Genomic DNA, 28000 nt, shown 5'->3' on the forward strand with positions numbered 1-28000 from the left:
TGTTGATGCCCTCAGTGAAATGGCTTGTTTGAATCGATTGGTAACCATAAGTTCTTATGGTGTGGACCTAGTGGAGAGGTCAGGGCAATACAATGAGAGATATCAACAAGTGAAGGAAAAGATGCAACGAGATGGTGAAGGTGGAAAAGATGCAAAGTATCATCTCACGGATGATAGCTTGATTAGATTAAAGAATAGAATCTATGTGTCGAACAATGAGGAGTTGAAGAGTCTCATCATGAGAGAGTTTCATTCAAAGGCATATTCTGACCACCAAAAGATTCTCATGGCCATAAAGAAGTTTTATTTCTGGCCTAATATGAAAAAGGAAGTGGTTGATTTTGTTGCTAAATGCATATAGTGTCAACAGGTGAAGGTCGAATGCAAGCATCCAGTCAATTTAATGCAGCCCATTCCAATTTTGGAATGGAAGTGAGAGGTGTTCTCTATGGATTTCATTACAAGTTTTCCTAGAACCTGCAAGCAACATGATGTAGTTATGGTGGTCATTAACAAGTTGAGCAAGTTGGCTCATTTTGTAGCAGTCAAGTCCACCAACTCGACTAGTGAGGTTGCACAAATCTTCATAAAGGAGATTGTGAGGTTGCATGGAGTTCCCAAGAAGATTATTTCAAATAGAGATGCCAAGTTCACTTCCAAGTTTTTGAAGGAACTATTTGCGGGCTTGGGGACGAATTTGGCCTTTAGTACAAATTATCATCCACAAATGGATGGGAAAACAGAGAGGGTAAACCAAATTCCCAAAGACATGTTGAGGATGTATGTAATGCACCAACAAAAGAAGCGGGAAGAGTATCTTCCACTTGTAGAGTTTGCACATAATAATGGGTACCAAGAGTCCTTAAAGATGAGCCCATTTGACACATTGTATGGAAGGAGTTGTAATACTCCTATCAGCTGCAGTGATTTGGTGAATACAGTCATTATTGGACCTAATATGTTGAAAGAAATGGAGCAGCAAATGCAAGTCATTAGGAAAAATTTAAAGGTCGCACAACATAGGAAAAAGAGCTATGCAGATCAACATAGGGTGCATAAGGATCCAAGTTGGGGAACATTTTTACATGAGGGTTACACCCAAGAAAATCTCCTTGAATATTGGGTCATGTGCCAAGTTGGCACCACGGTTTGTGGACCTTCTGAGATACTTGAGTGGATAGGACCAATGTCCTATATGTTGACCTTACATCCATTAGTTAAAATCCATGATGTTTTTCATGTTTCTTTACTTAAAAGATATGTATGGGTATCTAATCATGTTATTGATTGGTTTGTGCTACAAGTGGAACCAAAGGGTGAGTTTTCTAGCCATAGTCATTTTGCATTCTAGACTGGAGGAGTCTCATGCTCTGGAATCGAGCCATAGAGCAAGTCAAAGTGCAGTGTAGGCACTTTGGGCTCGAGGAAGCCACTTCCGAAATGGTTGATACCATGAAGACAACTTATCCATTTTTGTTTGTTGGTTGAGGAAAATGTATATATGTATATGTAAATATTGTAAAGAGCTATAAATATAAAGCTCCATGAACAATATGTTCTTTTTTCCTTTTAGCATGTTTTTCTGTTGTACATGGATAGAGAACACTAGGGATGGTGTTCCCCTAAAGGGGAGGGGTTTGTAACAACCCAACGTGTATTGGGCTTGTGCTTGCCATGTAACTATTTTTATTTCTGTATTTGGATTTTAAAAATTTAAATGGGTTGAGTGAGGGACACAAGTTCCAAGGAACTAAGGGATGTTAATTGCTTGGGAAATTCAACTTACTTGTTGACGAAATAAATTGATTTGTTGGGACAACCATTGAAGGTTGGTTGCTGAGATTTAATGAACTAGTACAGTGTTTTTAATGGCACTAGTGCCATATATTTAAAAATTGCAAGCAAGAGATGCAACCCATACTTGTTGGAACCACACAAGATAGAATAAAGGACAAAAATTAATGACAACAAACAGTGCGTAGAAGAGAAAAGAATGTGCATATGAAGGGAGGAGAGTGACTTGCACACAACGAGAAGATAGAGAACCCAGGGGTCAAAGAGCAACAACAGAGTGTGGAGATAGAACGCACGCACATAGGGTGATAGGAAGTTGTGTTGAACAAAAGAGAGAGAGAGAGAGAGAGAGAGACTTGTACAAAGACAAGGAGAGTGCGAGCAAGCAGAGCATGTAGGCACAACACATACACATAGGAGGAATTGTTATACTTAAATCATCATACAAGATGTCTATGAGCTAAAGTATTGCAGAAAAGTAGCTAATACACCACAAGGAAGGCAAAAGAAGTGTGTCTGAGCTTAACAAGCAAACAGTGACACCTAAATTAGTGTGGAGGACATTGATTTTGTTGACCACTCTCAGAAGACAATTATACTTTCAGTTGAACAACAGAAGCAAATAGTTTTCCTTCAAGTGCAGCTAAGTCTTAAGATACCCTGGGGGTTGGATGGTGGAGAGGACCTTCTCTACATTCCCTTGACAACCTAGGGTAGAGTTTTAGGCCTTGGATTCCTGATTAAGGAAACTTTGGAGTCTCCATTGCTTGCTTCTCATTCGGTTTTGACACTGAGTTCTGGACTCCCTTCATTGGGTGGAACCATTGTGTGGCATGCTACCAGGGTGGAGGTAAATCCTCTGGATTCCCTAGAGTGTATGAGTGGTTATTGGATAGCTGAAGGGTGGAGGCAACGGGCCTCTAGATTCCCTGTGCATTGGTTGACTACTAAGTAGCTGGTGGGTGGAGGTAGGAGGACCTTTGGAGTTCCTGTTTAACCAATAGTGGAGTTTATTCCCTTGTGCAAGACCACCTCAGTCCCTAGAATATGGCTCGGGGGTGACAACTGCAAGTAGCTTGGTTGCAGCTCGTCTATGGTTGGATGAAGAGTTGTAGTCCCGAACTTAGTTTCTCATCTTCAACACAAATCCAAGATAAGTCTTCTTATGTATAACGTTGTATAAATTGTAGTTTCATTGTGAATGCATGGTTGTTGATTAGTTGTTTGACAAGTCTTCTTTTACTTGTGTACATATGCTGAATTGTTGGTTATAATCCATATTAGGATGCATTTGATGTGAATGAATGTTTTCATGAGGTTAATGGCCTTACAGTAATATCTTGTTTCAAGGATTTATTTAACTATGATAGTGCTAGAATTGCGCTACTTGAAATGACTGTACAAGAATGATTTGCAATCTTGTTGACTATATGTTGCATTGTTGAACAAGCTAGCATGGTGTTAGTGTGTTTATTGTCTTACAGGGCTAAAGGGAATGAGGCTTGTTGCCATCCCTGTGATTACATGTGTTATGTGAATATACATTTTTATATGTGCATGAGTTGGAAATCTGATTCGTTGTTACCCAACTGAGAGTAGTAATTGAGCCTAAGAGAGAAGGTTTCTATTTTGTTTATGAGTTGTTACAACTCTCTATGCTTTTGAGAAAGAATTTCTCTTGAAAGTGTCCTCGTTTCGACAATCATTCTATTGATTAATTTTTTGCCAAACAGTGCATAAATTACCTTGAAAACTGTTGTCAAAAGAGCGTTGGAACTAACTCTTGAAGAGCCTAAGAAAACCCAAAAAAATTGTGGAAAAACCAAGTTTCTGGAATGTTGTAAAAACAATGTAAAACAATTAAATTTAAGAATTTTGGGTCCCTTGGTCATAGGTCGAGAGGTCAGTCAGGCGAGTCGAACCTCAGCGGGTCTCCGCCCAACCTATGGCGGGCCGACTAGATTGTGTGGTAGCAGAGGTTAGGAGGTCAAGGTGGTTGGGGAGATCGGCCAAGTCGAGGTCGAGTTGGCCCCAACCCAAAATTTTTGTAGGACCCAAAGGAGGTTGGGTCGACCCCTAGGTCAGGGTTCGAGGGTTAGACCCGGGCTTAGAACAAATTCACAAGTTAGAGAAAAGGGTTGACCCCAATTGATTTTCTTAGTCGCTTGCCACATGGGCCACTGTGTGGCTTGCCACGTGGAGGCCAAGATGATGTGGTGAGGTGAAATGGGCCTATCTTTAAGAGGTCGTAACTCTCAATCCGTAAGTTAAATTGTGGAAAATTTTATATCGTTGGAATCATCTTGACAAGACGAACACAATGATGTCATCTATTTGAAGTTTTAAGGAAGTTGGAAAAAAATTCGAAATTTTTAGGTCTCGTTCCCATAACTATACCTTGGGAGTTGGACCTGGGTGGTGACTACTTCCTAACTCTAGTTGGGTTCTCAGGATAGGAAGGGGTGTTATAACCTTAGACTCATTTTCCTCAATGGTGGGTGCTTTAGATCAAGCATAGGGAGACATCATCGCTCTTTGAATTGGTTGTTTCTCATGTGCTTGACCTTAACTCATCATTGCACATTCGAGAGTCACACACTTGATGGTCTAGTGCTTCAAATAATTATACTAGATTCACTGACCATGTGTGAGTTGTCTTCAAACCTCAAGAGGGAATTTCTCTTTAGGGATTCCCCTGTATGCCTGGCCTTCAACAAGTCTTCATCGAACCTTAGATGTGGTTCCTTTGATTTAACTAGCTTGGTTCCATTGTTTATAGAGCACACTTTAGTGACTTGTTAGGGTGTTTCCACCCCCTCCTCAACAAGGGGGCATTTTTTCCTATATACCTAGATCAACAACTTTCATGATATCAATCCTGGCCTCTTTGTTCCAAGCACATATAAATGGGAATCTATATTTCAGTGTACTATATATTTTCTTTTGCTCATCCCCATTTTGTTGGGCGCATCTTTGTAATTTTTTTTCTAAGCTATAATGATGGGCATATGTATGCTTTCTTTGTCTCATTGAGATCATGTACGTCCCCTTTTAAGACTCTTGATTGATGAGTGGTAACATCCCAAGCAACCTCCTCCATGAGTGGTTTAGATACTTGTACCATCTCTCTCTCTTTCTAAGTGGTTGTCTCCATTCCCTGGTGAACACACAGCTATAATGTATTCCAGTCAAACAATGTGCTCCTAACCTCAAACATTGGGGGCAATTTATTATCACATAAAAAGCGATCACCTAGCCAAAATTGCTAGGATAATGAGATACACCATGTTAGAATGCGTCTACCACGTTAAAATTCACTTTCACGTTAAAAACCCATTAAAATAGCCTAAGGAACCACTTTTCCTAAATTATTTTTACAAATTTATTTGTTTACATTAAAATAACCCATAAATTGATTAATTTTATCTTATTGTCATCATTTTACCCATTTATGTGAAAATAATTAAGTTATTTTCGCCAATTTAATTCATTCACAAAAATAATTCAATAGACCAATTACTTATGAATCATTTTCATAAACTTGAGAAATCATTATTCTTGAATTAGTTACTCATAATAAAAGTAACTAATTACCTTTTTGACATTTTCCTTTCATATTTAATCAATTAAAAACAAAATAATTAAAAAAACAAAAACAAAGAGGGGTTAGAACTTGATTTGGTCCAATAATCATTTTTTTATCATTTGGACCATATCAAATCTAACGACTACTTTCTTATAAATATAATAAGTTTTCGTCATCACTTCACATGTTTCATCATTTACATTATCATTCGTTGCATTTTGAGTTCAATGATTTTTGAGTTCTCACACCATAGTTCTTTGCCAGCCACTAGAGAGGATAGTTTTTGCTTGTAGGTATTGGATGAACAAAGAACCCTCCTAAGGAGGAGGTCACATAACCATCTTTCCAACCAACTCGCAAGTGTAAACAAGTTTACTTATCCTTGGGTAACAATATTAATAAAACTCAGGTTCATTTTAGTTATTTGCTATTTTATTTATATCATTTTCAATATTTCTAATTCAGATTTAAGACAGACAAATTAATTCTTAGACTTAACCCTTATGTTTAATTAATCCACTCTTATTTTGATGTTGGCCTAGGAACAACCACTAAGGATTAGTTCTTGCTAACCCTTGCCTAGGAATTATGTCAATAATGAGGTGGTGGAGTTGGAAAGAATGGATGAGGTATTGTTGCCTTGATTAAGCATGAGATGAAACTATTTAGAGTAGTACCATGGATTAAGTGCAAGGATGAGACTTAAATGTTTAAATTATCAAAATTGAAACATCCCTTCATAATACAACTTCACATATAACCTAAATATCATCCATTAGATATTTAATGCACCTTTCTAATTTTCCTTGCTCGTGTTAATGATGACCTACTTAATTGATTGACTTACATATTTGTACACATTATAATTAGACAGTATGTTATAGTTCATATTAATAGAAGACGTTGGAGGCATTAACGTTGAAAAAATAATTCGCATCATAATTACAATTTCAATTCATCATATCATTTCTCACTTAGGTGATCTTCCATATATTGTGTTTAATTATCTAAAATAAAAATAAAATAATGTACAAATTTGAAATTGTAACCATTCACAAGAGTCTCTTTGGAAATATTAGAGTTATAGATGTTATTTTTCATTTTTTACAAAGATAGTCGTTTACCCAATACCCATTGTTTAAGTTCATCCTATCCACAAAATAATTTTAAGATGTGGCCACACTAATCCTTTTTCAAGATTGCTTCTCAAGATTGTCCATTAATTTGTGTAAACTTTCCCCCGTCCCTAGACCCTAAACTAAACAATTGCTTGAATAAGCATGTAATTTTTTTTAGTGATTGTTAGAATGTATTAGATCTAGAATTTGAAATTTGGAAACAAAGGGATATGAAATGTTTGAGGTTAATGAAAACATATTGTGAATCAATAGTTTGGTGTAATCAGAGTTTATAAATGACAGAAAACATATTGCATATATTATATTTGTATGTTCATTCACTAACATTTGTCATTGACTGGTTAAATAATATAATCTGTGAGATCAATGTGTGACTTAGATGAAATGGTTTTGAACTCATAGTATCAAACACACCCAATGTGGTGCACCTGACCCCATCTGCAAACACAAGCATATTGCTATCAAGCTTGAACCATAATGGAGATATTGACAATGCCCCACTTTCACTAATTAGGTAAAGCCCAGTAATGTGTAAGATATATTAATCTTGTATAAGATGATGGTAGTAATCCACTCTCAATAGGCAAGCTTGTTCAACCATTATGCAACCAAAATATCAACTTCCAAGATGCACCAAGAAGCTACATATTTAGACTGCATATGATAAAGCAAACCTCCTGGATCGTGATACAAATGCATCACATTTCAAATATTGTTAAAGTTTCATTTTTGTTCCAAACTTATTATTCTTAATTTTTTAGATGTGTTAACATTATATGGCATTGAAGCACAATACACAAATTTACAGAATAAGGAAAGGATACATAAAACCAACCAAACACTATTTTACACTTGTTATCAGAACCGGATTATCCATCAAACCAGTAGAGCCCAAAAAATTGAATCAAACTAGAAACACAAAACTAAACAAGCAAAACACTCGACCAAAAAAAACATAGATATTCATATTTTGAAAGAAAAAACAAATATATTCATGTGCATCCAAATGAATCCAAACCATTATCCACAAACATGCAAAGTTGCTCACATATATAACAAGTAAGAGTGCATATAAACAAAATAGAACCAAGTGCAATCCATCTCTAAACCAAGAATACATCAACAACAAAGCTCTAGATGACCTCTAGAGTCCAAAAAAAATCATGTTACAACAAATACTTGCATATCATCAAAATCATTGTCTATATTGGGATCCTCCTCATCAATACTACTCTCTGAGCATTAAAATAATATAGAAAAATCTTAACATGTCAAATCAAGATTTTGTTCGAGTGATGGGTACATTTTTACTAGGATCATGATAAAGGAGTTCAACAACTAGTGCCACCAACATCGAGGTACATAGAGGGCTTGGTGCTCTTCATTAAATACTACCTACATACCCTCATACATGACAAACTCCAATGGAAATGTTGCAATCCCCCCATCCTAAAATCCTGAAAACTAATAAGTTTGTTGTATTTTGAATGGAATCTAAAATCATACTTGTTTCCTATAAAATTCGACGAGGTTGGGACCAATCTCAAACATCTTAAGACAGTTGATGATAATGTTAAAAATTTAAGTAAAATGATGAAAATGAAAGATAAATAAGAATTTAACAATACCATTAAATGCATAGCCTTAGTAGGGCCCTATGGTTGAATACACTCCACATATATATACATAAACTTGAAATTAATAGCAAATAAAGGATGAGATTCAAGCCATTGTGAAAAAGCGACCTTACCCACCAAGATATTGGTGCTTGAATGGTTCAACCTATTGCCATTCAAAGCTACATATAAAACTTGTCCTCATGTTACAACAAATACCTGCATATCATCAAAATCACTGCCTATATTGGGATCCTCATCATTAATATTACTCTCTAAGCATTTAAATAATATAGAAAAATCTTAACATGTCAAATCAAGATTTTGATTGACTGATGGATACATTTTTACTAGGGTCATGATAAAGGAGTTCAACAACTAGTGCCACCAACATCGAGGTACATAGAGGGCTTGGTGCTCTTCATTAAATGCTACTTCCATACCCTCGTACATGATAGACTCCAATGGAATCATTGCAATCCCCCCAATCTTAAAAATCCTGAAAACTAATAAGTTTGTTATATTTTGAATGGAATCTAAAATTCTACTTTCTTCCTATGAAATCCAATGAGGTTGGAACCACTCTCAAACACCCTAAGATAGTCGATGATAATGTTAAAGCTTTAAATAAAATGATAAAATGAAAGATAAGAAAAATTTAACATTACCATTAAATAAATAGCCTTAGTAGGGCCCTGTGGTTGAATATTAGGCCACTCCACTCATATATTATTTCTTTTTTTTAAACAATTGTGTTCCAAGGGTCCTTTGTCACATTGTATGAAACCAGCTAATTTTGTTTAGTGAAAAAGGTTGGTTTAGTACCACACTAACCTTTTCCACTAAATGAAATTGGCTGGTTTGACCCAGTTTTTGCTCAAAACGAATGGACCGACCGGTTCAATCCAATCCAGTTTGGGCCTTATAACATTGTTTTACACTAAAAATACCAATCCTCATAGCAAGGAATTCATATTTACAAGTATCATTTTTTATATATATATAGTGTCCAGAGAATTGAAATTGTGTCAATTAGTTGAGTCCCCATCGTTAAAACACCTTTCTATTAAGAGGTCACAGGTTCAGTTCTCTTGACACTCTTGGCAACAAGCTTTATGGTTGAGCTGACAGGAAGTGATCATTTTGGGTGGACCTCCCTCATACAAATATTCCATGGACGTAGCAATTACCGGTATTTAACTCTGTGAACCCCACGCATATATATAACCCAAATAAACTTGAAATTCATAACAATAAAAGGGCAAGAGATTGAAGCAACTGGGAAAAAGAACCTTAACCCCCAAGATACCGGTGCTTGAATGGTTCAACCTATCGCCATTCAAAACTACATATAAAACCCAAAATTTCGTAGTCATATCTTTTTGCATTTCATAAGGAGGTTGAGACTAGGCTTGGCACATAGTTCACCAAACAGAGTAGAAAAGAGATCATGCAATTGGTCCATGGCAAAATAAACCATGCAAGCTAAGGCATAAGATATAATATCAGTAACATGATATCACTCAACGCTCAAATCAACTATTTGCCCCAATAAAGTACTCAACCCAACATACGGCAATCTTTCGGAAGCAAGCCTTCTCTGGATCTCGTGTGGTTTCTTCAGAAGCAGGTTCTGCACTGGAAGATAAATTCCCGTATTTTTCTAAATTCCGGCATGGACATATAGCTGCAAGACATGGGATACACCTTCAAGTTTGAATATAACCAAAACCGGCTAATATTAGATAATCCTAATGCTAGACGTCATCCCCACAACAACACAAAATTTGTTGACAGCTTGCAAACAAGAAAAAATGTAGAGAGGAAAACACATAAGTTATTCAACAACAAAAAAGAAAGACAGTTCAGGTTTAGCATCTTGCAAAAATATTTCGTTACTGTAAGGCGTTCGAAGCTCCATTCTTGGTTGACTTCTAAATACCTCATGGTCAGGGTTGAATATGTCATATACAATACAAGAAAGCACAAACAATCATGTGTGCAGTGAATTTTAAACTGTATACAGCCAACACAAGCAGATATAAGATCAAGCAGTGGCAAATCATTTGCAACACTGGAGGTTGATTGCATCATGACAACCAGTTGATCACATCTTGAGAGAGTGAGCCATCCAGAGGCTGACTACAATGAACATAAAAAGGCAACCATTCAGCACAATAAACCAGTTGTATCTGTGGTGTCAAACTGGTTATACTGTCACAATGGCAGACGCATCAGTGATAGAACAAAATGCAAAAGATGACAGGATAATGTTGAGTGGAAACGCCAGCATGAAGCAATGGGTCGTCAAGATTGACGAGTGATCGAGTCGGTCAATTTGACTGATGTTTGATGATTTCAAATTTCATATCAAGATGGCATGTTTCTTGTATTGCCTACACATTCCCTTGGAGGGGGGAAGTCAATTAGCCTGCTTACTGAAAAAGTAAGCAGGCTAATTGTTAATTGTCCTGTGAAAGTATGAAAGTGTCTAGTAGATTTTGAAAGCACGCCAAAGCAAATTCATATGCAGTTGCACTCACAGCTAGCATGAAACAAATCAAAACCGACTTTGGCATTTGTAGATTGGTGTCTCAACTTGAACAGGTAAAATCGATGCAGCAAAACCAAACCTGAAATGGGACAAAGTGCTTGCATTAGCTAAGTGCTAGGGAGGGAATGGAGAACTATATTTGCATGACAGCTTTGAACTGTGCAGGGAGATTGATTCTTTTGTTTGAGAGAATTACTTTCGTTTTCAAGAGCAAGCTAGTACAAATGTGCAAGGATCAGGTTGATTGTAAAAATATGTCATGGTAATCCCAAACTACTTGGGCCTGCACGGATCCATTGAAAAGGTCGTCAGGGGTTCTTGAAGAAGTATACTGGTAATTAAGGAACCAAAGTTAATAAAAATATTAATTCCCTATTGTGTAAGCTTTCACAGTTTCTTTTAGCTTTGGGATATAAACTGTGTTCATGTTTAATTTCTCCAAGTTAAGGTTAGGCGTGATAACCTCTCACCCTAGGCAGTTGATAAATTAAATATGAACATGATTATATCCCAAAACAGATGAACAATGTCAAATCTTGACATCACGATTGGTTTTAAAATGTCTTGTTTTATATGGCAACCTAGGTTCGGAACTCAATGATAGTTGGGAGGAGACAACTAAAATCCAGCCATGTTAAGGGTTGGCGTGGCCCATGCCAGGTGTGATCACCAGGTGATTTCGATGGGTTTTAGATGCCCCTGAGCCATGGTTTCTTAGACAACAGGCGAGTCCCACAAGTCACAAGACACACTAGCAAACAAAAACCAAAAACCAGATGAACAATCTTAATTTTCCTTTTATCTGATCCCTATTACAAGTTTTAAACGATATTTTCACTTTGTAGTATGTGCCCTTTCAAGTTGTTTTGGTTATTTTCCCTCTAAAAGCATAAGCATACTCGTAATTGAACAGTTAAGAAGGGTTCGGAGTGTGAGTCAAGACCTATGGCAGGTAATTCCAATCAAGAACATAAATATTAAAATCAACAAGGTCAAGCATAGTCGCAAAGTACAGACAAATTGTAGTTGCCAAATGAAGGATACTTTTATTGTTTTATGAATTAATAGCATTCATAGTGTGAATATATAATGTGCTCAATGCAAAGTAAAGCTCCTAAAATAAACTTGGGGTCCACTAAGCAAGCCAAACAAAATTTGACTTAGGGCATTTTGTCTACATACTACTACTAGTCAATGGTCAATGGTAATGCTCACGTTGCAGCTTCCAGATGATTGTGTACTATCAAATCTTGCCAGAAACATTTGAGCACAATGATTGGATTTATCTTTTATATCACTTCAGAAAGAAATACATCCTGCATTTATTGTATAAGTTATAATAGCATAACTATAAGCTTAATATCCATTTTTTTAATTGTTTTTAATGGCCTAGATTTTTATGAGAAAAGGTAGAACAGTTATTGTAAATAATTACAATTACAAAAATCTTAACTGATGAGCATCACTCCTTAGTGGTGCAGTTAAAGATGCCAGGTTTAATAAAGCCAGTTCTTCCCCATTGTCACTGTTTCACATGATCTGCTTAGCTCAACACACAAAGGATCAACCAATGTCGGAGATGTAGAAAAGCTTTGTTCTGAACAAAACTGTCCCTTGGTATCACTCACATCTGCCTGAGGAGCCATAGGCACTGCCCACTCTGGCTGTTGTCCATGTGAAATAAGTACAACTGTTTCAGTATCATGGCTACCAGGATTCTGTTCTGGGATATTCTCCAAGCATATAGATTCATTGTTTTGGGTTACAGGCTGGGCAGTAACATAATTCCAATCTTGGCATGCAACTGTGACTTCACTTTCAGTTTGTACCCAAGATTCAGCTCCAGGATGCAATGGTGGATATTCAATATCGCTGAACCAATCACAATTGAAATTCTGAAAGTCTAAAGAATAAGGACACTGCTCCATGGGCATTGATGTGATTAAATCTGAGGTTTGATGAACAACAGGCCATGGAACAAGGTTATCAACTGCATTAGAAACCCCTGCAGAAATGCTAAGCTGTGGGAATAATTGTAATTCCTGGTTTGGAGCAACAGAAGAAGATAACTGTACAGATGCACTAGGTTGAGTTGTAATCATATTTGTTAGTTCCGGTGTGCTGGAAGGTTCCATGTTATGATTTATAGTTGGATCCCTAGAAGAATCATTTTGATTTCTATTGCTTTCATCAGAATCACTGCCAAGCAGAAAATCACAGAGTTTAGTTAGGTGTTCATCAACTAGATGGCTCTGAGCACGACTAAGATCTCTGGGTAGCATATCATTGGTGTTCATTGCATGCATCTGAGAAGTTGCAAAAGTATCTGCAGTGTTCTCTCTCGTATTAGTTGACAACAATAAGTTTATAGCATCCCTCTTGTGCTGCAAACTATCTACAGGAGCCAACCGACTTCTACTTGATCTTTGGATCGAGGTTCCTTGCCTATGGACACCTAGACTTGATGCATTTCTTTGAACAGAACTTCCAAATCTACTTCCAGTCTGGCCAAATCTTCTATTTTGGCTAGACACGTAATTTATATAACGAGATGGGATTTCTATACTTGCAGTATGGTTTCCAGTGCTTCTTGAAGACAAAGACCTGCATTGATCTGGTCTTGTAGATAATGATGATTGTCTAGCATAAATGTTGAGATTTGAAGGAACAGGCAGAAGTGCACCTGTACCTGCTTGATTGCTTCTACTGACTGGAATTGAAGACCCGCGTGTTGCTAATGAGAGTATGGCATTGAAAGAGTTTGGTATAGCCATTGAGGGGGCTTTCCGCATCTTGTGGAAATTTCTTAATTTTGTCCACTTCTCTTCTTTGTCTGAAGAATGACAGTGATCATTACTGGCAGTCCCTTTGCCCCAAAGCAAACATGGAGCAGGTTTATCACATACATAACAGTGGCACTGCATCATCCAGTCACAGTAGAGATCAATCAAGATTTGCATTAACTTCAAACACAATGCCGAAAAACTAGAGCCTACATAGGCACAAGTTTACATTGTTTCCACTAATCCAAAAGTTTGACAACTTTAAGAAAAATCATAATAGGTTTAAACATTAAATTCAGAAACTTACCAGTGTGCAGTGCTTCTCATGGGGAGTACTGTTGAAAGGAAACATTACACAAAAATGTCGTGGATGAGGAAAGTCCCTACATGCTACCTGCAAAAGATTTCAAATTTAATACACAATAAAAGGATGAGTTAAAAATTACTATTTCCAGCTCAAACATCACAACGCAGTTCCCTTGATGGTAAAATATTTGGTTAAGAGTTCCTTCCGCATCAACTATCCTTATCCCAGAAGAGAAATTAATGGCTAACCATGATGAACATATCCGAAAATTTACAAAAGTTGTTCATAGGGAATGAGATTTTCAAGAAAAGCTGCAATGTTGGTAACACTAACAAAACACTTTTAGCAATTCCAATAGCTCAAAAGGATTTAAGTACAAGTAAGACACTTCTTGATAGTAGATACACACTTTTGCAGCCCTGTGAAAGCCTTAACTCTCTTTTCTTTGTGTGGGAAGGGGGATACTTATAGAATCCCTTTGCCTAAGCTGATATGCTATAAGGGGCATATCTATTCCATCAAAATCACCCATGACTTGCACCTGGCCTCATCCACACCCACTTGGGGGGTTTTGAACCTACATCTTGGTGTTAATACAAGCGTGATCACCTCACTGATTGCCACTAGACCACAGTGCTGTGGGAGGAAGTCTTAACACTTTTGGCAATTCCAACAGCTTAAAAGGATCTAAGTACAAGTAAGACACTTCTCGATACACTTCTGCAGCTGAACAGCCCTTGTGCTAAATCCAGTAGATCGAAGCATCATCACCTCTAGCCTGCCAAGTAATATTAGACTGATGCCTACAATTCTTCAATTGAGGTAACACATAAAGGGTAACACCACCACATACTAAGAAAAATAAAAGAAAGATCTTCCATTCAAGAAAGTTGACTGTTGGATATTTACAACAAAAAGAGGGTCTACTAAGCAGCTTAAAATGATAGAGATGATAAGACCATTTTTTAGAGAAAGAAAAGATCGCAACAGTTGCACAGTTCAAGTGCTCACTGATCAACACACTGGACATGTTTTTTCAAATATTGGAAAATCAAAAGACGAAAATCTAAAACAAGAAACTATTGAATTTCAATTCATTGTAAGTAGACCCACACTCTTACAAACCCTAGGTAACATAAAACTAATTAACCTATCAAAATAGCTCGAAGGAATGTTAGATATACAAAGTTACAAACATACCCATAACCAAAAATTATTACAGCAAAACTAACATTGCAGCAACCAATCACATCTGTCTATTAGCTCAAAGCAGAAATTACAGTAGCAATCTAGCTCACAGGAAAATCTAAATAACCATCCAAGTGGTCTGCCCTATCTCTTCATTAACGACTAGGAGACAACTAGGGTTAATTGCATGTAATCATCACAAGAAAAGTGCCTAGGTCGACTGTGCCAAATCCTTGACCATAACCACCTAGTGAAGTCTGCACAGCAAACATGAGTAAGTTTTCTACTAAGTAATAGGACATGGCACCGAAGGGTGCTATGTCCATATCCCACATGTCTGACACGTATTTGGCACGTCTTATTTTGACATGCTAGGACATATGTCCTAAACACATAACACGTGCCCTAGTTGTGTCCTACTTGTTTAACTATAAAAGATAGTTTTTACTGCTATTTTCTCACTTTCAATTGTATGGAAAGAGCTCTTATGATCTCTCATTGTGCAAGTAAAGGGTGAAATCAAGATTTGAAAGGATTTTAAGTGTTTTGTACATTTTCTATTTTCTAAAAAAATTGGATCTTTATGTCTATATTTAATTTTTTGTATTTGTAATTACATATATCATATATTTAATATGCCCTCCATGTCTTGTTTCTCGGGTTGATGGGTCTCCTGTCAAACACTTATTTTTGTGCCTCTATGTTCTGTGTCCTTGTGTCATGTCACTTGGGTCTTATGGGATAGTGTGTTCACTAGATAAGGAAAATAGCATGCATGCATGCACCTTTCCATCTTGGAACAACATCTTACATTAAATCTGGAAGGCTTCTCTATCCATGCACTTCCTAAATTAAGTATTGAACTTAAACTAAAGATAAAATAGCAACTTCTTGTGGTATACCTATGGGGGTAAAATGGGGGCACCTAGGGAGGTACCCAAGGGATTAATAATAGATATGTATTGTAATAATGTGAACAAAATGTAATGTTATTAGTAGATACAAGGAGTTACTAGAAGTTTCCACCTACTAGAATGTTCCTAGGGGATAGAAAGCACTACATAAAGTAGTGTAAGCAATGTAATGAGACATGGTAAATAATATTTTAACAAGTACTGCTTGAGGACTGTTTCCTTCCTTCAGGAATGATAGATGGTGTTACTCTACCTCAAGGGTTTTCTCTACATTACTGTGTTAATTCTCTTGTGTGACTCATTTCATCTATTTCAGAATTTAAGGATTCTCTTCCAGATTATATTTCCAGATCTAAGGAACATAACATTTGGTATTACAGCACTTTCTTTGGCCAAACAAGGGGCAGAATTTTTTTCCATTTTGTAGATTTTCCCATGGACAAAAAAGAGGTCAGTGCACATCAGGTTAATATCCGCAACTTTTTGAGCAGAAATTGCAGAAACCAATAACAGTTTTGAAATCCTCTTGAAAAAACCACGCAGGCTTAAAGATAAAATCTATAATGGAGTTCAGAGAGTGAAGCTATCACTGATTTAAAATCAGCAATTTTCAGGGACAGCCGTGCAGATTGCAGATACGATATCTTTTTACAAAGTGACCATATTTCAGTCAAATCAGTGCCATTAGATGCAAAGCAGGAGTGGCATTTTATTATAGGGGTCATAATAGCAAATTAGAGAAATATATCCATCATCACACTCATTTCATATAGCTGCTTCAAGGAGCTCCATTGAAGAAGTACGTGATTTTTTTCAAAATCTTGTTCTCTGTTTGGATTATGGCAAACACGATGTATTTTACAGGAAAAGGGAATGGTCCCAATGTTGAAGAATTCATACAAAACCAAAAGTCAGTATAGAAAGAGAAGTGGGAATTTATTTTACACAAGTTTCAGTGAAGATACTGCTATATGGTAGAAACTTGAAAGCATTGGATTGTTCGAAAATGATGACACTTTCTGATGAAGAATATGAAAAAGTTTTTTTAGATAAATGGTCTCATGCTAATAAGATTAATAAAGAAAGCAACAAGGGTTTATTTTTATGTGGCAAATTTATGTTAAAAGTTCATGAATGTATTCAACAAGAGAAGGTGATTTTCTCTATAAACCCTAGCAGACAATATAATTTCATCAACACTACTTCGGCTAAAAATTTGTAAATACCAGCTAAGAATATTAAAAGCACATCGGATGGTGTAAATGTTTACATTCTTAAATATTTGAAGATTTCCATGGATGAATATGCGTTGCATTCATATTTTCATGCTATAGATATCCATGACGTGGATGTTATTCCTGGATATCCTAAGATGGAATCATTGGTACAGCTATATTAATGTTCAAAATAAGTTTATGAAGATTTGGTACAAGAAAAAGAAGATCACACAAAGGGCTACATGTAGAAGTCTCTGTAGGGAACCCAATGGCAAAGGACGAGTCCATGGTCAAATTAAAAGAAGAGTATACAGCAACACCACCAAAACAACCACAGGAAGGGCATAAACAGGAAAAAGAAGCTAAGGAACCTAAAGTCGAAGAGTCCAAGCAAGAAGAATCGAGAGCTAAGAATGTTGTATATTGCCAGCCACACCACTCGTTGAAATATTATCAGCGAAGCACGGGGGTAAGCATCAACAACCTTATTATGGACCACCATGGCACCAAAAAGACAAATAGATGACACGAAGGCATAACAACATCACATGGAGACATCACTATAGCACAATAAGAAGCAACCAAATTCCAAATCAACGTGGCAACCAAGCAATTGGACCCCATGTTCACAATGCACATGTCACTAGGATGGATGGATGCTTGTGCTTGGTGCTAGATGGCTACACTGCTTAGTCACTCATATTGTATGTTTCTTCCCATGTTTCAAGGATGAAACATGCAAAGGGGGTGTTGTTGCACAGAATGTCTAGGCACCGCGACAACGGCTCAGATCGGGGGTTGTCACCCTGATCCCCAATCTCTCCGTTTACGCTGTCTCCCTACAGCAGGCTAAGGGGGGTAGACCCTACGGAAATGGAATGAAGAAGACCTAGTTGGGAACCAACCAATTCGGGAGACACTGTGAAGCGACCAAGTACTTGATTAAGATTTAACAAGACTTATAGGATTTGATTAAATTTAAACGATTGATACCAATGCCTTATGGAGTCAACAATGTTGCAAAGGAAATTAAAACCAAGTAATTGATTAGCAACTACTGCTTGGATGAATAACTATCTTATATGAAATGCAAACCTTAAAGCTAATGTGAGATGCAGGAATCTTGGTAAATTTTAGTTAAATGCCTATCTAAGTTTAAACCCTTCAATCCTTTCTATATTGAGCCTGATTTCGTAGTAATTGGCAGAGAAAAGATAAGGTGAAGCACACTAAGGTGTGATTAACGATACCTCTCCTAAAAATCTAACATACCCGGTGCCTTTGGCGCTGCAGAGAGTTGTGGCTTTGACAACTACAAGGACAACATTTTAAGTACTATTAAAAGCAGGCTTCTCAAGCAAAGATGGGTGGGTATACCTATCTCTCTATCAACCAAGCTTATGTTTGGAAGTGAATTTTAATTATACAAAACTAATTTAATATGCAAATGCACGAGATGTTTAGAAGAAGCTAAATTCGAGGATTAGAAACGCTTATGTCACAAAAGCCCTTTAATCACCAAAATGAAATTTTCACTTCACTAAAGAAAGATTTAAAGATAAACCCCTTAAAATATCACAATTACTTCAAATCGTTTTAATACAATTATAGCTCAAAGGGAACAAAAGTTTCTTCACAATTTAATATCAAATGGTCAAAATATACTCAGCTTAAGCAACCAAAGATCACAATTCCATGACAAAGTACTTCAATAATTACTTGAAAAAATCGTAGAATATTTAACATGCAATAAACATCAAATAATTCAAGCAATTAACACCATTGTTATCACTAGGATGGAAAGGGTTGGGCTGTGTCAACCTTCAACCTAGTGTAACTATTTCAAACCAACTTTTGACTAGAAGTTAGCCCTTCCAATCTGAGAGGGCTCTCTCAATATACTTAAAAATTTGACTATGATAAGCTCAAAAATACAGATGGCTAACTCTGTGTTTCGTGTGATTTTGCAAGTGAAAGAGTGTGAGGACAACCACCATTGGGCATGGAGTCAATTAAAGAAAATCAATTACAAACAACACTGTTTTGTGGAAGCTGAGGCATTTTTTGGTTTACTAATGTGAATATGGACATTTACAGTAATCATAGCAAAATTGAAGGAAGTTGGAGCAATATAACATTGAATTCCAAGTAATCAAATAATCTATAAAAACTGATAACAACATAGGAACATGATAAGATGGAACTGAAACCAAAAATGAATCTCAGGTTAAAACAGAGTATTGCTGCAAACTGTATTTCTTATTAACTGAAAAATATACAAAAGTGGTCTTCTCACATCATCAATCCCCCCTTTTCAAAGTCAAGAAACCACCCATATATAGAGTGAAATCTCCTTTACAAAATCTGCCACCTCGACTAGATTCAATCAACAGTTAAGAGATCTAATCCTATTTGACTAATAAAACATTGAGCCTTCATAGGGATTTTTTGTTTTAACAGAGTTTGAATACAAATAGAAGTCATTTAAACAAAACCCATCTAACTGTTGCAATAATTTAGTAAAACTGCTTGAAGTGTTGGCATTGTATTTGTGGAAATTTAGAACACCTGGCCCTTAGAATCCTGATGTGTTGTTTGCTGATTAAAACATGTTGAAAGTGCCTTCACTATCCTCTGTGTCTCGCTGTCCTCTTTTCTCTGCATTTTGTTTGACGACTGTGCTGCTGGATAAATGCTGAAAAGACCCTCGTTGTCCTCTGAGTGGATGTGAAATGGAAGCTTTAATGCTCATTGACCTGGACCTGCTGATATTGCAATCGCAATATAGAAGAGCGTCCTTTTCCATGTTTCATGGTGTTCACCCACTGTCCGGACGCCAAAATTTATGTCACAAATTATCACATACAGATGAGTGGTTCGCTGTATCGCTATCGCAAAGCAGAGGAGGGGCCTTTAACACTGATTTATGGTAATTTCCCAACATGTCGGATTTGAAATTTCTCAAAATCATAAAACATAACTTATCAGGTCCATCGCAATTGCAAGTCAAAAAGGGAGCTTCAGCGGAGGAGGAACTTGTGATTTGTGTGATCCCCAACTGCGACATCGCAATCGGCGAGGGGACAGAACTTTATGCGATATCGTAATCGCAAAAGGAAAAGAGAAATGGGCGCAAATGTATTACAAAAGGGAAGGGCCAATAGCAATATGTTTTGCGAGCCCCGGGTCTTTAAAAGGACTGCGGCATGTTTTTATTAATGTTTTAAAGTATTTCAAAGGGCAATGGGGAAACACGGCTAGAGTTGAAATATTAATGCGGCTAGAATTGGAAATGGGTAACTGCAGCTAGAGTTGAAAGACAAAGGATGAGTGAAAGAAATGGGTTTTAGAGAATTTCTCCAAAATAATTCAAATTGGACATGTTCATCCTCCTTAAAACTTCAAATGCAAAGCACAGTAACCTCTTTCAGAAAAGCAGCAGATAGATGCAAAGAGTCATGGTGGAAAACTTCATCTAAAATGACTAGTCAAACTAAAAATTATTTCTAGAAGTTATCACGGATAACAACCACATTTAAAGTTATTTAACGACGAGCAATTTCAATAAATGTCATGCATAAAATGATGCTCTATACTTTAGAAAGCAAAATATTCTAGCAATTAAATTTTGAAAATTTAAATACAATGAAGAACTATGAAATTTAAATGCCAAGTAATTTTAAACAATTCTAGAATTAAAATGATAGTTCTTATGTGACCCAAATCCAGAAAAAATTTATCACTTTACTATATTCAATATTTAGAGATGATTAAATATATTTATTTCAAAATTTTTTGACTATAGAGAAATTAAAAAATAAAAATAAAATAAAATAAAAATCTTAATACCACAAAATTTTCCTTTTAAATTTTAAAGTTCAAAAAAACCCTAACACAAACAAAAACCCAACAAGGAACTTTAGATAATAAAAAATTAATTATTCCTTGGGCAATTTTTAATGTGCTAAGTCTTATGAGAAAAATTTAATGTGGCAAATGATCAATTAAATTTTTTAACGTGACAAAAATAAAAAATCAAAAGGGTTTAATAACTTAAATATTTAATGGGCCAGAGGCCACATAAAAAATAATTTTTTTTGATGTGAAAGTGTAAATTCCTCTTTTGATTTAAATCAAAGTCACATAAAATGGAAATGAAATTTTTTTAAGTTTTCGTTTTTATTTCTTTAAAAAAAAATTAAAAAGTGTTAAGTTTTTCCCTTTTTTAATTTAAACAAAAGAAAATATCAAAACAAAAATAAATAGATAAATGAAAAGCTAAAATAAAATCGAATTTAGAAAACTAACCCTAAGAAATAAAACATACGTAAAATAAACAAACAAAGGAAATTGAAATGTTGAGTTTGCTTGTAGGTTAAAGGAACAAGAGCATGTCGACGGGGGAGCTTGCAGGTTAAATGAACGAGAGCATGTCGACAGGGAGCTTGCAGGTTAAAGGAATGAGAGCATGTCGACGGTGAAGCTTGTAGGTCGAGGGAGAATATCGACTGAAGAGAATGGCAGCGCGTGGGTTTGCAGATAGCACACAGCGGAAGGAGAAATGGAGCTACGTGGAGGGATAAGGGAGCTCGAGCAACGATGAGGGAGCTACGCAAAGCAAGCAGCAAGGAATGATGGAAAAAAATGCAGCGAAGGGAGGAAGCAAGGGTCGTGGGCAGGAGCGAGGAAGGATGTTGCAGATCAAAGGGAAATAACGCAGAGAAGGGGAATGAAGAACCTCACGCAGAGGGACAAGAGCCAACAGGTAAAGGAGGAGATGAAAACGCTGCGGGAGAGAGGTCCTTTTGCAAGTTGAAGGACTATTACTTGGCATTTAAATTTCATAGATGGCAGTGATGAAGTAAAACGAGCAGCGTTGCAGGTCTGTGAGGAGGAGCTGCGACAGTGCAATAGAGGCAAAGAAATCGAAAATTTTCCAAAAAGGAGAAAAACGCAGCAGAAAAGAGAGGTTCAATAAGGCAACAGACAGGAGAGAAAATGGGAGCCCAAGAACCCCAAAATAAACCCACAAATTTATATTTTTTAAATGATATATTCCTGCTTGAAGAGCACCAAGCACTCGGAAGCGACTGGTTCCGCAGAGGGTTCTAGGGTTTCTCTAAGAGAGTGACAAAGGGTAACAGGTACCCATGGAGGCACAGGGAGGAGGGAGCTCCACTCCCTCCTACAGTAATGTGGTTTCAAACAGAGGAAGAGGAGGGAATAAGAACAAACCTCCACAACCCTTGGAGGTCAAGACAAAAAACGCTGAAACTCAGAAGGCGGAAGGCAGCAAAACCCCTGCAGAACAAGGGGCCCACGAAGAAGACCGACAGGAGGAGAAAGCGGAAGATAGAGGTCAGGGAATAGAGAACCCCCTCGACCCGTATCCGTTAGTCATTCTTGAGATATTGAATGACGCTCATTATATATGTCATTACATCATTACGCTTTCACGAAAAATGTTGCTATGGGCATATTTCATTATGCATGAATGAGATATGTGTCATACCAGATTCGATCGATAGAGAGTGAATGCATATATGTCATTAGAACAGAGCCAAGATGGGGCCCTGTAAACCCAAGACCATAACTAAACCTCGGGTTATTCTGAATGATCCAGCTCTGCAAGCGCACAGGGATCACCTATGGCAAACCATGCCATCATATGCAAATTTATGGGAATCTGGCCGTCAGAAAAAGCGTTGTACACCTAGATAAAATACAGTTGGAGATAACAAAACATAATAGGAAGGATGGACCGTTCGCGCAAGGGTTTGGGCTAGGTTAACCGGCGTACAATCGACCTAGGGCACGATACCTGCCTGGTTAGCCTACTCCCCGTCGCGGTCACTCATCTGGAACCTGCTGCAGCAATCCCGTAGCTACCTTGCCTGTCTCTGTCGGTGCGGTTTCGTGTCAGTTATGGATGCCCCTGAGCTGGATGCGGTGGATTATTCGGCGGACCCATCGCCGGATAAGGTTATCTTTGGTCAGCCCTATTTTGGTCCCCGTTCACAGTTTTTTCCATCTTCCTCGTCAGCTGGTCCTGGTTATCATCTCTCATCTGAAGTGCCCTTTGTATTCCGGAACTGCCCTACCTCTGCCGGAGTTTATCCGTCTGCGCCGCTGCCTTTCGAGGTTCCGCCACTCTCGCCTGGGTCCTTACAATTTTTGGCCTCTAACACTCCTCCATCCCCCTCTTTCGAACCATCCGCTCCGCCTCTACTCTCGGTTCCTACATCCCTGCCGTCTGTTGCCCCTTCATCTCTCCCAGCTGCATCTGGGTCGCGCCGTTCAGGATGTTTTGAAACCCCCGCGGTCTCTTCGCGACCTGCTCCGCCCCCTGCGAGAGAGGGTATCACTAACCCTCTGGTTGATCATCCATCGGCCCCTCGAACTGGTAAGAGGAAAGTTCACTGTGTGCGTGCGACATCTAGGGCTATTTCAATTAAATTTGACGAATCGAAGCCGTTGGGGGAATATATGGACATCGCGAACACGGTCCTGGTTGGACACGTCAGGGGCAGAACGTATTCGCGTCAGAGGCTCATATCATGGGTCAAGGAGATTTGGGGCGGTGTATTGTTTGATCTTCCTGAGGTCCACGTCCTTCCCAGAGGCTGGTTTTCTCTCAAATTTTCCAAGGAAAGTCAGACTGATTTGGTTCTGGGGCGGTATTGGCATATTGAAATGGCCCCTGTTCTTCTTAAGCGCTGGAACCCTCTATTCGAACCAGAAAAGGAACAGCTTGGTGCGGGGCCGATTTGGGTTCGACTTCCGGGTCTCCCCCTTCCCTTCTGGGCTGAAGAAGTGTTTATCCAGGTCGGCAATGCTCTCGGGACTTATTTAGACTATGATCGCACATTTGTGGAATCTGGAAGCCGATCACTGGCTCGGATTTTGGTTCACCTGGATACCCGAGAAGGCCTTGAGGAGCAAGTTACGCTGCAATGGGGCAGATGCATCAGGGTACAGCTCTTGGACTACGAAGGAGTCCCCTTTCGCTGCAGAAGATGTCATAAGGTTGGACATCTTGCCAAAGACTGCCCCCTCAACAAGAAAGCGGACGATACTCCGAGGCACACCCCGACCTCTTCCAGGATGGCTTCACCAAATCCTTCGAGGCCTCCTTCTGCTGGCCCCTCCCCCGTGGCTTCAGCTTCCTTGGAAGCTTCCGGCATCGAGCGTACATCGCCTCCTATCACTCGTGCTCGTTCGGCGGCTGAAGCGGGTATGTCATCCGAGATCCCTGCTTCTCATGTTCTTTCATCGATTGATGTGATTGAACCCTCATCTCCTGTATCAATGATTCAATGCCCCCTCAGTTCTGCTCCCTCTACCTCTGTGGATCCTATCACCACCACTCATCCCCTCTCGGATTGCCCTACCCCGTCTCCTTCCTCCCCTCCGCACCCATACTTCCTTCGTCCTCGGCAATCTGCTAAGGATCCCCCTATTAAGTTATCCGGGTTGGGCATTGTTGATTCTGAAGGGGGGGGGACGTGTACCAGGGGGAGGAAATCTCACCTATCTAAAGCCATTAAGATTGCTGGGGCCGAGGTAGTCTCTGGCAGACAATCGACCATCGATGGGGTCCTTAGAGCAGGGCACACCCCGAGAGGTGTTCCCCCATGAAGTGCCTCTCATTTAATTGTAGAGGATTGGCTAGTTCCTCCAAGAAACTAGCCTTGAAGAGGCTCATCGAATCAGAGCCCTGTGACATTATCATGCTTCAAGAAACGCTCTGTTCAGCTGATCAATGTTCTCTTATTCTGTCGTCTCTGATCCCTGGATGGATTATCTCTGCTAATGATGCCATTGGTCGATCTGGGGGCATAGCCATTGGCATAAACCCCCGTACCATTAATGTATCTGCTAGCTGGGGGGGGGTTGGCTTTATTGGACTGGACATCTTCTCGGCCGACCTTGGCTTGGACCTTAGAATTGTCAATATATATGCTCCGTGTTCCCAGCGAGAAGCTTTCTGGCAGAACCTTCTTCATCTCCCCATGTTGAGCGAAGATCATATCATATTGGGAGGTGACCTAAATTTCTCGTTAGGCTTCAGGGAATCATGGGGTTCGGATGGCCATATCGACCCCATCACTGATTTCATGTTCAACCTACTTGAGCAGTCTAACTATATAGATGTCCCTATGCAGCGTCCCCTCCCCACCTGGAGGAATAGAAGAATAGGGGAAGCTGCTCTGGCTCGTAGACTTGACAGATTCCTTCTTAAAGGGTCTCTCATCCAGCGTGTCCATTTGTATCGTCAATGGGTTGGATCGGGGGGGCAATCGGACCATAACCCCATTTATCTTGAGATTCAGGGGCCTTCTAAGAAGCCCAAAGCTCCTTTCAAATTCAATCATACCTGGCTGAAGGATCCCTCGTATATCAAGCTGGTGCAGGATTACTGGACAGCCCACCCCATCAATGATAATGAATCTTTTGCTAGGAGTTTCTGCAGAAATCTTACAGAGCTAAAGCATCTCTCCATCCTGTGGGCCAAGGAAAAGCTCGAAAGGGAAAATTTGCAGCTTACCCAAATAGAAGCCGAGATCTGTAACCTTACAGATGATCGGGGTTTGGGTTTCACCTCATTGGCTGAAAAGAGTAGACTTATTAACCTGGAAGGACAAAAAGCCAGGATACTCAAAGAGAGGGAGGAGTCTATCCGGCTGAGAAGCAGAGCTCTATGGATTCAAGCGGGGGATGATAACACAAAGTTTTTCCATAGCTATGCCAAGAGCAGGAAGGTGTCTAATACTATATGGAAACTTCCCTTCCCTAATGGTGAGTCTGCAGACAACTTTCATAAGCTTGCACACCTCGGCACCACCCACTTCAGGAATTTATACAAGAGTCCAAGGGATGTCGGACTCCTGGACATCATACATGTAGCTAACCACTTCCCTAGATTTGTGGAGGATGATGATGTGGCGGATCTCACTGGGCCGGTAACAGCTGATGAACTTGAAGGGGTTATGAAGTGGTTCAAGAAAGACAAAAGCCCTGGGCCAGATGGATGGACTATTGAATTCTATCTTGCTTTCTTTGAGGTGCTGGGACAGGATCTGCTAAGGGTGGTGGAGGAGAGTCGTACATCTGGATCTATTTATCATGCTATTAATTCCACATTCATCGCCCTCATCCCCAAATCTGATTCCCCTGCATCCTTTGATGATTACCGACCCATATCGCTTTGCAACTGCTTGTATAAAATCATCTCCAAGACCATTGCAAATCGACTCAGACCTATCCTCTCCAGGGCTATTGCTCCCCAGCAATTTGCGTTCTTGGACTCTCGTCAGATACATGAGGCCATTGGTCTCGCCCAAGAGGCACTTCATTCCATTTGGTCCAAAAATCTGAAAGCCATCCTTCTCAAAATTGACCTCTCCAAAGCTTTCGATCGGGTCAGTTGGCTCTATCTTAAGATGATCCTGATCCATTTGGGGTTTCCACACTCCTATATTACATGGATAATGGCTTGTATCACTTCTCCCACGTTCAGTGTTCTCATCAATGGCTCGGCATCCTCTTTTTTTCACTCTGAGAGAGGACTGCGACAGGGATGCCCTCTATCACCTCTACTATTTCTCTTAGTTATGGAAGGACTCAGTCGTCTCATGGAAGCTGCAAAGAGGAATGGGGATATTGGTGGGCTTGGGATATCAGATTTGTGCTATCTTACTCATCTACTATTTGTAGATGATGTTCTTATTCTGCTTGATGGAAGTGTCAGAGACTCCCGGAACTTCTTGAAAATCTTGCAAAGATTTACTGCGGCCACAGGAATGATGCCTAACCAATTGAAATCCGCCATCACTTGTGCTCGCACCACGGTCCAAGAGACCAGGATTGCACTTCAGGCCTTTCCCTTCTTGGTATACTCTTTGGATAGAGGCCTAAAATACCTCGGTTTCAATCTGAAACCCACATGCCAAAGGATTGCTGATTGGGCCTGGTTGATTGCCAAACTTGAAAAGAGGCTACTGGGTTGGAGCCACAGATATCTATCTAGAGCTGGCAGACTGGTGCTCATTAAATCAGTGCTAGAAGCTACCCCAGTCTTCTGGATGGCACTAGCATGGATTCCTAGGACTATCCTGGGGAGGATACAGCAGCTATGTAACCGTTTTCTTTGGAATGGGAATCAGGAGAAACGTACATTTGCTTGGATCAGCTGGAAGAAAATATCATTACCTAAGAAATGGGGTGGATGGGGCCTCAAGGAGCTCCCTGTATTCGCTAAAGCACTTGCTGCCAAGATGGGATGGACCTTGCTCACTAGTCAAAACCTATGGACTCATGTCACATACCACAAATACATCTGGCCTCAAAATATGATGGACTGGGCACGCCTTCCTTCCTGGTCTTCGAAGGGGGGCTCATCTGTTTGGAAGGCCTTGATTGACTCCCTCCCTCTCATTAGGGATAACTTGGCATGGCGAATCAATGATGGCATGACAAGCAGGATTGGTCTGGACCCTTGGAGCAACAGTGGAGGCAGACATATTTTAAACCAGGAGATTATAGATTATTTATATGGCCGGGGGATACTACATTTTGCACAGATTGCTGATCCACTACATACTGATATTTTTTCACAGGCATGGAGAACCGCCCACTCTTTGGATCTACCTATCCAATGGCACCAGGAATGGGACCAATACATCATGGCACTATCTGAATCCCATATTCGTATTAAGCAAGGACCTGATGAATTGATCTGGTGCCCGGCCGACCATGGTATATATGTCCCTAATCAAGGATACTGTACCCTCATTGCTCACAGATCTCCGGAACAGGTCCACCCTTGGTGGCACTCCATTTGGAAGTTAAGGGCCACTCCTCGATCTAAGCTCTTTTTCTGGTGTGCGCTTCATGGTATAG

At 39.1% G+C, this 28000-nt stretch overlaps 1 protein-coding gene across 1 annotated transcript in view; it reads right to left on the minus strand.

The window, feature by feature from the left end:
- Positions 1–11951: 11951 nt before the first annotated feature.
- LOC149225518 (uncharacterized) overlaps positions 11952–28000 on the minus strand; it is a 66972-nt gene continuing 50923 nt past the window's right edge. The window contains exons 2-3 of the mRNA XM_089377116.1: positions 13780–13866; positions 11952–13607 (exon numbers count right to left, since the gene is read on the minus strand). Of these exons, the coding sequence (XP_089233242.1) occupies positions 12186–13607; positions 13780–13866 (1509 nt within the window). The 3' untranslated portion in view covers positions 11952–12185. The remainder of the gene's footprint in view (positions 13608–13779; positions 13867–28000) is intronic.

The sequence above is a fragment of the Pinus tabuliformis genome, chromosome J, assembly GCF_031772625.1.
Source record: "Pinus tabuliformis cultivar Carrire ecotype Pingquan chromosome J, CPIR1, whole genome shotgun sequence".
Lineage (NCBI taxonomy): Eukaryota > Viridiplantae > Streptophyta > Pinopsida > Pinales > Pinaceae > Pinus > Pinus tabuliformis.